Here is a 12,888-nt window from a genome sequence, read left to right as displayed (position 1 = left end):
CTCAACCCCTACCAAGGTAACCTCTTTCTAAACAAGAAATCTCATTTCAAGTTTCCTCTGCCTGCTTGCCAGACATGTAGCACACACTGGCCAACCCACAAATCCCTTTTCTGCTGAAAGCAGGCGTTCTGATCTTAACCAAAATCATCTGATGTGGGAGATTGTTTTGGGAGTTGTTTTGCTTTAAATTTCAAAACACCACACATTAGTTTTCCATTGTGTATGTCTAACTAAGATGTCTGGCCATCACTCTCTCTCTCAAACACATACACTTTAGCTGTGTAGATCAGTTAGTGCTTGTTCCATCTGGGGAGCTAGTTACCACTTGCCTGCATGCCCCGAGTGGTGGGAGAACCCTTCTTTCACAGAGCTTTCAAACAATGCCATGTGGTGTGCGGACTGGCAGTGTAAGCAAAAGGCTACCTGGCACTGTTCAGCTGAATGGCCCTTCTCCCCATCATAGGACATTCAGAGCATCAAGCCAGCAAGGGGGGTAAGAGTCAAGGTTCCCAAACTGCTGTGTCTAATCCATCGCCTGCCTATATCCCTCTGCTGTGATCCCCACCTTCATTTCTGGTCCCTTAATTATTAGATAGCAAGCACTCAAAGGAGTCTTTGGGTGGTAAAAATGGTTAAAACCAAAAGGCTGAAAGTTTGCGTCCATCCAGAGGTGCCTCAGAAGAAAAATCTACTAGGTGCTACTAGGCGCCTACTTCTGAAAATCAGTCACCGAAAACCCTGTGGAGCACAGTTCTACTATGACACACATGGGGTTGCCATGAGTTGGAGTTGACTGGGTGGCAATTGGTTTACTGGTTTAAGCACTCAAATATTTACTATCTGTCCCGTGCTCTGCCCTAAGCACTTCATTTGAATTATTTAATTTTCACAATTGGCCCATGAGGTAGGTAATATTATCTTGCTTTGTTTTAAATTGTGCTTTAGGTGAAAGTTTATAGTTCAAGTTAGTTTCTCATACAAAAATTTATACACACATTGTTATGTGACCTTAGCGGCTATCCCTATAATGTAACTGCACCTTCCTCCTTTCCACCCCAGATTTCCCATGTCCATTCAACGAGCTCCTGACCCTTTCTGCCTTCTATTCTGATCTTACCTCTGGACAGGAGCTGCCCGTTAGTCTCCGTGTATCTACTTGAACTAAGAAGCACACTCTTCACGAGTGTCATTTTATGTCTTATAGTCCAGTCTATTCTTTGTCTGAAGAGTTGGCTTCGGGAATGGTTTTAGTTCTGGGTTAACAGAGAGTCTGGGGGCCATGTCTTCTGTGGTTCTTCCAGTCTCAGTCAGACCATTAAGTCCGGTCTTTTTACTAGAATTTGAGTTCTGCACCACACTTTTATCCTGTGCCATCAGGGACTGTCTGTTGTGTACCCAGTCAAGGCTGTCATTGGTAGTAGCTGGCACCACCTAGTTCTTCTGGTCTCAGGCTGATGGAGTCTCTGGTTTATGTGGCCCCTTTTGTCTCTCGGGCTAATATTTTCTTTGTGTCTTTGGTATTCTTCATTCTCCTTTACTCCAGGTGGGTTGGGACCAGTTGATGCATCTTAGATGGCCGCTCGCTAGCTTTTAAGACCCCAGACACCACTCACCAAAGCGGGATACAGAATATTTTCTTAATAAACTTTGTTATGCCAATTGAGCTAGATGGACCATGAAACCATGGTCCCCAGGCCCCTGCACCTGCTACACTGTCCCTTGAAGTATTTGGTTGTGTTCAGGAAACTTCTTAGCTTTTGGTTTAATCCAGTTGTGCTGACTTCCCCTGTATTGTATATTGTCCTTCCCTTCACCTAAGATAAATCTTGTCTACTAGCTAGTTAGTGAATAACACTCTCCCCTCCCTCTCCACCCTCGTAATCATCAAAGAATGTTTTCTTCTGTGTTTAAACCTTTTCTTGAGTTCTTATAATAATAGTGGTCTCATACAATATTTGTCCTTCTGTGACTGACTAAATTCACTCAGCACAATGCCCTCCAGATTCCTCCACATTATGTTTCATGGATTCATCATTGTGTAATATTCCACTGTGTGAATATACCATAATTTGTTTATCCATTCATCTGTTGATGGGCACCTAGGTTGTTTCCATCTTTTTGCTATGTGAGCAGTGCTGCAGTGAATCTGGGTGTGCATATATCTACTCGTGTGGAATATATCTCTCAGATATATTCCAAGGAGTGGGATTGCTGGATTGTATGGTACTTCTATTTCTAGCTTTTCAACGAACTGCCAAATCAATTTCCAAAGTGGTTGTACCATTTTACATCCCCACCAGCACAATGTATAAGTGTTCCAGTCTCTCCACCACCTCTCCAACATTTATTATTTTGTGTTTTTTGGATTAATGCTAGCCTTGTTGGGGTGAGATGGTATCTCATTATACTTTTGATTTGCATTGCTCTAATGGCTAATGATCGTGAGCATTTCCTCAAGTATCTGTTAGCCACCTGAATGTCTTCTTTGGTGAAGTGCCTATCTTGCATTTTTTTAGTCAGAAAACTTGGGCACAGAAGGAGCTTGTCTCTGATCACACAGCAAATTAAGTGCAGAGTTGGAACTTGAACCCAGAGCCACCTGACTACAAAGCCCACATTCTCAGTCATTCTGCTAAACTATCTTTTGATCTGTTTCTTGGATCCCAGAGCCAGAGTTTTTCCCTTTTGTCATTTCTCTCTTACAAGAATGTTGTTGTTGTTAGCTACTTTCGAGTGGATCTTAATCGTGGCGACTCCATGCATAACAGAGTGAAATGCTGCCTGGTCCTGCGCCATCTCCATGATTGGTTGTGGATCCACAGGGTTTCCATTGGTTGATTTTTGGAAGTAGATCACCAGGCCTTTCTTCCTCATCCATCTTAGTCTGGAAGCTCTGCTGAAACCTGTTCAGCATCATAGCAACCCCAAGCCTCCACTGACAGGTGGCTGTGCCTGAGGTGCTCTGGCTGGAAATTAAACCTGGGTCTCTCATATACAAGGAAAGAATTCTACCAATAAACTGCCACTACCTGCACCCACCTACCTCCCCCTGCAACAGCAATACCTGATCCTATTTCAAGTGGCATCTTCTATCCTTTTAGGCCCCAGAGAGCCCATGTGCAAGGAGAAAGGTCTCTACCTCCTCCCTAATAGGAAGGCACCTGCAATGACCACTTGGGCTGGAGGTGCCACCTGAACCTGGCCTCTCTTTGAGGCAGCTGCTGATACACAGGGTCTAGAGAAAGAGTCTGCACTCCTCTCACTGGCCACTGGCCCGAGAGCTTCATCCATGCCCTTGCTCTGCTGGCCAGAAAGTCAGTGTGGACATAAGCACTGCTCCGGGAAACAGGTTCCCCAGAGTCACTTTGCATGTTTTCTTCCCATCCTAGCTTTGCTACGCTGCAAGTTTGGCCAGTGCAGATGCTGCTGTGGCTACCATTGGCTAAGTGTCCACAGATGGGGCCATGGTCCATCAAGTGGCCCTTGTTCTTGCATCTCCTACAGCTATGGCCCCAAAGTGCAGGCCAGAGCCTCTCCCCTTTGCCCAAAGCACCATCCTGTCAGCAAATGGCAAAGATGATGACATCACCACAGGCTTCTGTGTGATAGCCCTGTGCAAGGCTCTCAAGATCCACCACGGGGTCCTGGGACATGAGAATGCCAGCTTCTCATTACAAAGAAAGACTAAATGCCCCTCCCCAGAACTGGAAGAGAATCCAATTTCTATTTGAAATGAGTCTTCTGGGTTCCTAAAGGGTTATTTGTTGTAGGGAATAAGGGCTGTGATTTGAGTAGAGTGGGAGAAAGTTGAATATAGAACGATTTGCCAGGCTTGTGGAAGGAAGCTTTTAACCCACAGCCCCACATCACAAGAAAGATGTTCACATTGTGTTGGGGGAGCAGGAAGGAGACATTTTAGTGAGATCTCTTGTCTCTGGAGTGCACATTCCTCTTGAGGAGTGGGGGTGGGTGAGGGGATTTGGGTGGCTTCCTACTCCTAAGACACCCCTCAGAGGCAGGGCATTGATCTGAGGCACACTGGAATTACTCACATGGAGGTTAAAGGCGATTTCATTTAAATCTGTAAATAATTTTCGTTTAGAAACGCCAAACTTCTATTGATTTGAATAAAAATCAACAAGTTCACACATAGGTATGAGTACACACATAGGTATAAAAACAGTTTTGTTATCTTCAATTAAGGTTTTAATAAATCAATTTTATCATTGACTCAAATCAATGTAGATTTAAAAATAAATTAAAACTAAAATGCTACAGGGCATCAAATGTTTTGAATTCAATGTAACTATTCAATTTACTTTTAACCCCAAGTCAAGGATTTTCTCCTATGACCCGTGTGTTGTGTTATTTCTGCAGCTGGGCATTAACATAGTTCAGATTAGGGGTGTAAGCAAGGCCTCCCTCCCTCTCTAGAAGCTGAGAACTTCAGTGTGGAGGTGGGGGCTTCAGAGAAGTTGTGGGCCAGTGGCCTGCCTAGGTCTGAGAGGTGGAACTCTGAATGTGCACTGGGTAAGCTCTGAAGGGTCACTTTCCTAATGGAGCCAGCAAGAGCTGCCGTTTCAGCTTCCCTGCACAATGCTGGAGCCCTGGTGGCACAGTGACTAAGAGCTCGGCTGCTAACTAAAAGGTTGGCAGTTTAATCTATCAGCTGCTCCTTGGAAACCCTATGGCGCAGTTCTACTCTGTCCTATAGGGTCACTATGAGTTGGAACTGACTTGACGGCAACTGGTTTGGTTTTGGTTTTTACACAATACTTGGCAAGAGGATTCAACAAGAAGGCTCCTAAAACTCAGATTTCTGATTATCCTCCAAGTCAACAGTCCCCAAACCTCTCCACCAAGGGATCTTCTCCGGACTCAAATTAATCCGGGCCCCTCTCCAAGTTAGACTGCTTCATTTTTCCCTGTTACTCAACCAAGCTGCTTATCATCTCCTCAAGAGTCCAAAGCTTCAAGTGATCTCCCATGAGACATTTCTCCCTTCTCATCGCCCTCAGGGACAAGACCATAGAAGGTTGGGCCAAGCCTTCTAGTCTCAATTTGGTGGGAAGCAGAAGAGAGAAACAGAACTCTGCTGTTCGTGAACAAAGACAAATCACCCAAGCTATGGGTAAATCTAACTCAAGAGGCAAAACTTGGCTGGAAGCTCATAAAGTTGGATTCTTCACGTAGACTAGAAATACTGAACAACACTCATTAAATTAATCGAGAGTTCAAAGCCACTCTTTGGGCAATGATTAAGCTGAGCATCAGAGCGAGGCTGGGTGGGGAGGTAGCTCTCCAGTCTGGGCTGCTCTCAATCATCACAGAAGCGTAGAGTTCTCTAATGCTTTTCTCAAAGTTCCCCTATTATTTCCCCATTCCATCCTCAGGGAGTGGTGAGGCAGCCTGCTTCTCTCATGGCAGAAACATGGGATTTAGGACAGAGCAGGTGCTGCCTGGAAACTGAGGGAGAAAAAACAACACTGGTGGGGGGTTCATAAACTGAGGTCCACAGACCTCCAGAAAAAGGGCAAATAAGTGGACATAACATTCTTCTGGAGGTAGGTCCCACTGATTTTATGGAATTTCCCCCAAAAGGTTATGATTCACTCGTCCTGGATGATAGCATACAGTACTTTAAAACTAACCCCAACTATTTTTTTTCTTTTTTGGAGCAGGGAGGAAACTACTGGATGGATGTAATTATTATAACATTATCTCATCTAGGGGCAGGATGCTGCTCTCCACAGCTGCATGCCATCACTTGATGGAAAATGAAAATGTCCCTGGACCAGCATTACTTTTTCCACGAATGAAAACAGGCAAGTGATCTGCAGTCAGACCTCCAAAACAAAAGTTAAGAAAAAAAAAAAAAAAGTATTAAGATTAGCTATTTTGTCTTCTGAATTCCTTCAGTTGTAAGAGGATTTCTCCGCGTAGTTGTCCCCGGATGGCACAAACAGTTAAGTGCTCGACTACTAGCCAAAAGGTTAGTAGTTTGAACCCTAACCAGAGGAGCCTTGGAAGACAAGCCTGGCAATCTGCTTCTGAAAAGTCACAGCCTTGAAAACCCTATGGGGCAGTTCTATTCTGCACACATGGTGTCTCCATGAGTCAGAATTGACTCCATGGCAACTAACAACAACAACAATTGAGGGCATGGGTCTGATAGGCTCTTACCCAGACTTTCAAACCCTGAAACTATGAAGTCATTGCTCTTCTGTGTGTAAGAGGTACCTCAGTAAGTGTTTCTGCAAGTTTTGGCAGAAAAGACCTGTGGCATGTCCAAATAAAGTCCCATTGACTTCATCCTGGGAGGAGGGAGGAACACCAAACATATTTATTCTCCACCCTCTTTTCCCCAACTCGACACAGGTCATCTAGAACCCACTGCCAACAAGGCAGCAGTGGGATCATGGAATCCAAGGTAACCTGGTGACTTTGGGCTGTTTTACCCTTACAGGTAGATGCACCCGGGGAAGAACTGTCAAGGTTGGTGTTCTTTAGAAGAAAAGGTGCTTTCATAAATACAAGGTATTATTAAGTTCCAAACCGTGTGACCAATTCCAGAAGTCACACCTCCTTATAAAATTGAACTGAACAGGAAAACAAACAGAGGAGACAAACACAGGGCATCGGCTGTGTGTGTGTGAGAGGGACGATCCACAGCCAACACTCCTCTCAAAAGGAAGGTGTGAGGACATGCAGTGTGAGGTCTGAAACCACAGGAAAACTCATTTAGAACAGAAAGTGCTCTGGTGAGGACACCCCTCCTTTAGGCTGCTTATCAAAGCAGTTCCAAATCTGGGTCTTAACCAGTGGCCACTTCTTAAACAGGCACAAAAGAACAGGGTCTAGAATGGTGTTGTTGGCCACTCTGTAAAGAAAAGGGTGGTGTGTGTGTGTGTATGTGTGAAAAAACCCATCAAGATTCTGAGCAGGGGAGAAGTCCTATTTTCCTTAACAGATACAGACACCTGGCCTTGCCTCACCTTTCCCCAGACCTGCCAGCTTCAATACACACACAACCAGCTTCACTGCCCGCTCAGGATGTCGGGATGCTGGAGGTGGGAAGCCATTTTATGCCACAGTCTCACAACTCCTCGCTCAGCCCCAACATTGAAGTCAAACAGCTTTTCGGTGAAGCAGCAAGTTGTGTGGCATGGGCTTTTGCCACCACCACCCCACCTGGTCCATTCTCTGCCCAGACCCAGAAACCTGATGTCTTAGGGTTTCTCTGCCATGTAGTTTTTTTAGAAGCTGGGCCGCCTCAAAGTCAAATGAATAGCAACATATAAAATGGAGTCAGTGTTTTGATGCAGGACTTGCAGAGACGGGGGTGGCATAAATGAGGTTGGCATGGGTGCAGGAAAAGAAGGAAAAAAAAGAGAGGAATGTGTGCGGATTCGGAGTTTGCTCCTGGTACGTCTGTGGTTTAAACTTCCACTCCTCTTAGGGAATTGCTCCCACCCTCCCTAACTGCCACAATCTATTTTCTACTAATAAATAACAATAAGTACTGTCAGCTGGAAATTTACTATGCATCTAGTACTGTGCTACTCTGCTCATTGCATTATTGTATATACATTTTTTCATTTAACTCTCTCAGCAACCCTGTTGGGTAGACATTAGCCCCACCTGGTGATGGGGAAATCAATTCCAGAGCTGAGGCTTTAACCACTAGACTGCACAACCACAAACAGCTAAGGTTCATGGGCAATGAAAAAGTGTCTCTCAGCAGAGAACCCCCAAGCAGAGAGACCACCCTTCCACAGGGTGCCATGGATTGAATTATGTCCCCCCAAAAATGTGTGTATCAATTTGGCTGGCCCATGATTCCTGGTATTGTGTGATTTTCCTATATGCTGTAAATCCTGCCTCTATGATGTTAATGAGGGAGGATGGGCGGCAGTAAGGCAGGACTTAATCTACAAGATTGGATTGTGTCCTGAGGCTATGTCTTGAGATATAAAAGAGAGAAGTGAGCAGAGAGACAGGGGGACCTCATACCACCAAGAAAGCAGTGCCAGGAGCAGAGTGCGTCCTTTGGACCCGAGGTTCCCACGCAGAGAAACTCCTAGTCCGGGGTAAGATTGATGAGAAGGCCGACAGAAAGAAAAAGCCTTTCCCTGGAGCTGATGCCCTGAATTAGGACTTTTAGCCTCCTTTACTGTGAGGAAATCAACTTCTCTTTTTTAAAGCCACCCACTTGTGGTATTTCTGTTAAAGCAGCACTAGATGACTAGGACACAGGGTTGGTAGAGGGAACTGTGAGGTTAAGAGGGGCAAGAATTAGACTCCAGAAGTAAAGGTCAAGAGGCTTATGAAATGAAGCCAAGTTCAGAGGACAACCTTGGTGTCCACCGCACACTTCCATCTCCTGACTCCTATTCTGGATGGTGTGGGAAAGTCCTATTGCTGTAGGCAGTGGGGGTGGGGGCGATGATGGCTGTCTTCATAGGCTAAGCTTGAAGGGACCTTTTGAGACCATTTGCTCCAACTCAATGGTTTTACAGATGAGGAAACTGAGGTCTGCAGCACAAACATGACCTGCCCAAGGTTTCAAAGTGAGTTGGGGGCAGAATTGGACCAACACCCAGGTCTCTGAATTCCCAGTCCAGGGCTCTGTTCGTGTTTCCAAGCAGCCTCTGTTGGGGCCAGGAGACACCATTTTTGGGGAAAGAGGCACCACCTGCTATTTCCATCAGTGAGGGAGGGTATGGGATGAAAGTCAGTGAGCAAAGGGGCAGAGGGAAGTGGGGTAGGGACTGGGCTCTTTCTATACAGCCAACCCTGTCCCTCCTCTGCCTGGAGCTCATCTCCCTGCCTGACCATGTCAAGGAAGCCCTCTAGGTGCAGGCCTAGGATTTGAGGTGGTAGGCAGGGGTAGACAGGAAAGACACATTCCTGGCCCTCTTAGCCCAGGTGTCCTTGAAATAGTTGTGTTGTTTGTCACTCTGACATCAGTAGGATGTTTTTCCTCTGAACCTTTTTTTTTGGGGGGGGGGTGAGGGGTGGGTAGGGAGGTCTGAAGGAAATGCAGAAACAACTGAAATAGAGCTGGGAGGTTTGGTTATGGGGGCGTTGGAGGAAGAGACCGCTAGTTTGGTTGTGGGCATCAGAAGCCCTACTAGGGGAAGGCAGGTGGCCCAGGCTCGGCTGTCACCGAGTGTCCCGCAGGGAAAAGGGCCAGGAAAGCGGTACCCACTCGATGCTTCCACCTCTGCCAAGGCTGGCTCCTTCTCTGCCAGACTGGGGTCCTCTGCTCACAGGGCACCGCTGGCCCCTGACCCCACAGCTACTTTTTAAGGCCCATATCTAGTCCTAAATGCCAAGTTTATAACTTCCTGGTCTCAAGAGAGAAAGGGTAGTGGTGACTTTATAATTGTGCAAGTAGTTGCCTTAGACCATAGTTTCCCTTAATAGATATTTTTTTGAGAGCTTGTTCCCATCCTTTTTCCATTTCCACCCAGCATCCAAACCCAACTAGGTCAGGCAGCATGCTCAATGGAAAGTATGCTGGACTTGAAACCAGCCTGACCTGCATTCAAGCAGACTTCTGAGACCATCCTGCTACGTGTGTGACCCTGGATAAGTCACTTAACCTCTCTGGGGACTAATTTCTTGATTATCAGTAAAATGGGGATAATGCTTCCAGCTCTGGCTATATCATGGGTCATATGCAAGGTCTTGGACAAGAAAGGACTTTGCAAATTGTAAAACTCTGTATACAATGGATCACAATATTCCTTTATCCCATTATCTCCTGGGAGACGGGGCTTCATGTCTACAGGCTCTACTATGTAGTGGCAGAACAATAATTAATTCAGAAATCATAGCAACTGCTCACCTGCCTATACCAATCCATTACCAGATCCCTTAATGATTTTGTGATGGAGATCAAGAAGACAGAACTGAAGTAAGGGACCGAGGAGTCATAGTCTTGGCTTGGTCTCTGACTAGCTGTGTGATCCTGGGCAAATCACCCTCCTCTCCGCTCTCAGCGTCCTTACTGTGAATAAGTGGGCAGGAGTGGATGATCTCTAATGTCCTCCCCAACTCTAAACCCGAACGATCGAAGACTGGATCATTCTGTTTCAGACTACATAGCTGACCAGCAGCACCTAGCCCAGGCAAGGCAGCTCTGAACACGAGTGGAGGGGCAGGTTGGGGATAGTACTGACAGACTGCAAGCCAGTAGACAAAAGACTAAGAGTCTCTGAGTGGTACAAATAGTTAACATGATTGGTTGCTAACCGAAAGGTTGGAGGTTCAGTCCACCCAGAGCAGAAGAAAGGCCTGGGGATCTACTTCTGAAAAATAAGCCATTCAAAACCCTATGGAGTACAGTTCTACTCCGACACACATAGGGTCACCACGAGTCAGAGTTGACTTGACGGCGACTGGTTTTAAGCAAAAAACTTAGCAGATATAGGAGTGGCCCTGGAAGGCTTCCATCAGGCTCCTGCCTATGTCATGGGGCAGACGTGGAGGCACATTGTAGCACACATAACGGTATCCCCGTACCCTCAAACCCTGATGCAACATAGGCTGATAGCTGAGGACTGACTAACATGTAACAGACTAGCCTAGCTGGGGACAGACTGTGCTAGGGAGGCGAGAAGAAAACTCCCCAAACGACAAGGGTGGGGTGGGATGGCGTAGGGCCAGCCAGTCTTCCAACATTGTTTTCTGCTGCCAGGGGTTTGGTGAGAAAAGGCTGCCCAGCCTGGCAGCTGGCTGGGTCCTGGTGGGAACACCAGGAAGTGGGGGTGCCCACTGCAGTCAGGGTCTCCCTAAAGCGAATCAAGGGCTAGGTAGGGCTACACCTATGTGCCATTCTCACTAGGATGTGTGTTGGGTGTGAAGACTTGCAGGCGCAAGCCAGTTTCTGCAGGCTGGAGAATTGCTCTCCTACCACTCCGTCAGCTCCGGGGAGAGGATTAAATCTTAGATTCATCCCAAGGTTCCTGGAGACCCCAGTGACCAGCACTAGAAGAACAAGCACATTTTTTGTGACAAGCCTTTGGTGGCAAGGTCTGCATCCACGCACTAGTTTCTTTGGCCATCTCCCTTGAGAGTGGCACCAGGGCTGCCTTTCCAAAGCCATTCCTGCTCCAGAGGGTCAAATGTTTCCACCTGTGTGCAGAGGAATTGGCCTCAGAACCAGGACACAAAGGAGACCTATTCCTCGCTTCTGTCCTTGGGTAGTCCCTTAATCCCCCAAGGGAAGGCATGGAGTGGACACTCTCCTTTTCTGTGGCCTTCTCATTTGCAGAAATGCTGTCTGTGGCCGGTTGTAGGTGTCCCTGTGGCTGCCCAGGTATGCTCCTCTCTGTGGCCCCACCTTGCTGCTGGGTGGGCTAGAGGGGAGGGGGCGAGGCCAGAGGCCCTCCTGGGTGGGCAGCGGGAGGCTCCCACCTGATCCCTCCCGGAAATGGAGAAACACAGGACTCATCCCACTGGATGTGCTGACAGGCCTCTCCTCTGCCCAACTTTCCCAGAGTTCTCTCCAGTTAACATACTTATCGCCCTTGAGAAAGAAAATCAAGACAAACTAGTCTTTCAGGTAGCTTCGAGGGAGCTCAGACTTTGTCACAGCGACTCAGAATCAAAGTCTGAGAGAATAGGCCTGCCAGGTTCCTCCTCGGGAGTGGAAGGGCTGGGTCTCCACTTTGTTGCCCACCTAGGAGTAGTCGGAAAAATACCTTGTGCCCTACTTTCACTCCGCGAGTGAGCCTTGGAGGGCAGACACCCGCGGCCGGCCGGCCGCCCCTTCCCCTCCAGTGTAAAAGTGCCAACAGGTCTTCGCTGAGCCCTCGCGGCGCCACCAAGTCCCGCAGAGCGCCCAGACTGTCCTCTCCGGGAGCCCAGACCACTTGTGAAACCCCATCCCGGTCACGAACTGCACCCCTCCAGTCCTCCTTGGCTGGGGCCTTGAGCTCCCGGAAGAGGGGTGCTCCGTTTGTCCCTGTCGTCTTCCCTTCCTGCACTCGGAGGGTCTTGGGTGGGCGCAGACAAACTCCAGTCCAAATCCCTCGGCAAAGGAGAAGGCCAGGACAGTCTCCAGAGTCCCAGCCCACTAGAGACCCCCACCTTCTCCCAGGCTGCTCGCTTCGCATGAGCCCCCCACCAAAGTGCCCGCCCCGCCCGTCTCCAGACCCGGACGAAAGCCAGCTGGCGGCCGCAGTGCCATTTCTCTTCCCGCTCAGTGTCTGCCCAGCGCCGGCAGTGCCAGCCGTCGGCGCCCCCAGCCGCCTGGCACCCCCGGACGCGGACAGTGTCCCCACGTGCGCGGCCTCCGGCCCGGGAACAGGTGGCCCCGGGGAGGAGCGCGCGGCAGTCGCGCTCACTCACCCAGAAGATGAAGTTAAATCCGAAGAGCAGGTATTTGATGCACTTGGTGCCTCCTTTGACCGGCATGGTGCCAACTAGACTGGACTGGGCCGGACGGCTGAGGGACTAGACTGGACTGGGACAGGCAGGACCAGGCGTCGGACAGAGATGCCGTAGGCTGCGAGTCCTACTCCGGGCTGCACTTTTAAAAAGTGCCACTCCTTACGGAGCGCGGCCGGTGAGGTGCGCATGTGCAATGGTGCCGCCCCCGTCGACCCCGCCTACAGACCCCACCTGCCCCGCCCACCCACCTGCCCCGCCCACGCCGTGCGGTCAGCCCCACCCAGAATCGGACAGACTCTGGACCTAGCCGCTGCTCCGAACCCGCCTTGAACTCTTTCCTCCTTCCTCCCGCCCAGCCCTCTCCACACCGACTTGGCCAAGCCCTGCTTTCTCCTCTTTCCTCCCGACTACCCTGGGGATTTTCCAGTCCGCCATCCCCTGCCACTTTTACCAAGGAGCTTCCAGGAGGCCTCTCGCTTCCGGTTC

The 12,888-nt window shown here is 48.6% G+C and overlaps 1 protein-coding gene across 1 annotated transcript in view; it reads right to left on the bottom strand.

Annotated features, from left to right (window-relative positions):
* The window catches only part of CD9 (CD9 molecule), a 39,335-nt gene extending 26,780 nt beyond the window's left edge, over positions 1 to 12,555 (bottom strand). Inside the window, exon 1 of the mRNA XM_004387201.2 lies at positions 12,361 to 12,555. Coding sequence (XP_004387258.1) covers positions 12,361 to 12,426 — 66 coding nt within the window. The 5' untranslated portion in view covers positions 12,427 to 12,555. The remainder of the gene's footprint in view (positions 1 to 12,360) is intronic.
* Positions 12,556 to 12,888: the final 333 nt, after the last annotated feature.

The sequence above is a fragment of the Trichechus manatus genome, unplaced genomic scaffold, assembly GCF_000243295.1.
Source record: "Trichechus manatus latirostris isolate Lorelei unplaced genomic scaffold, TriManLat1.0 scaffold00182, whole genome shotgun sequence".
Taxonomy (NCBI): Eukaryota; Metazoa; Chordata; class Mammalia; order Sirenia; family Trichechidae; genus Trichechus; species Trichechus manatus.
The sequence above is the reverse complement of the archived record's forward strand: the minus strand, read 5'-3'. Positions and strand labels throughout refer to the sequence as shown.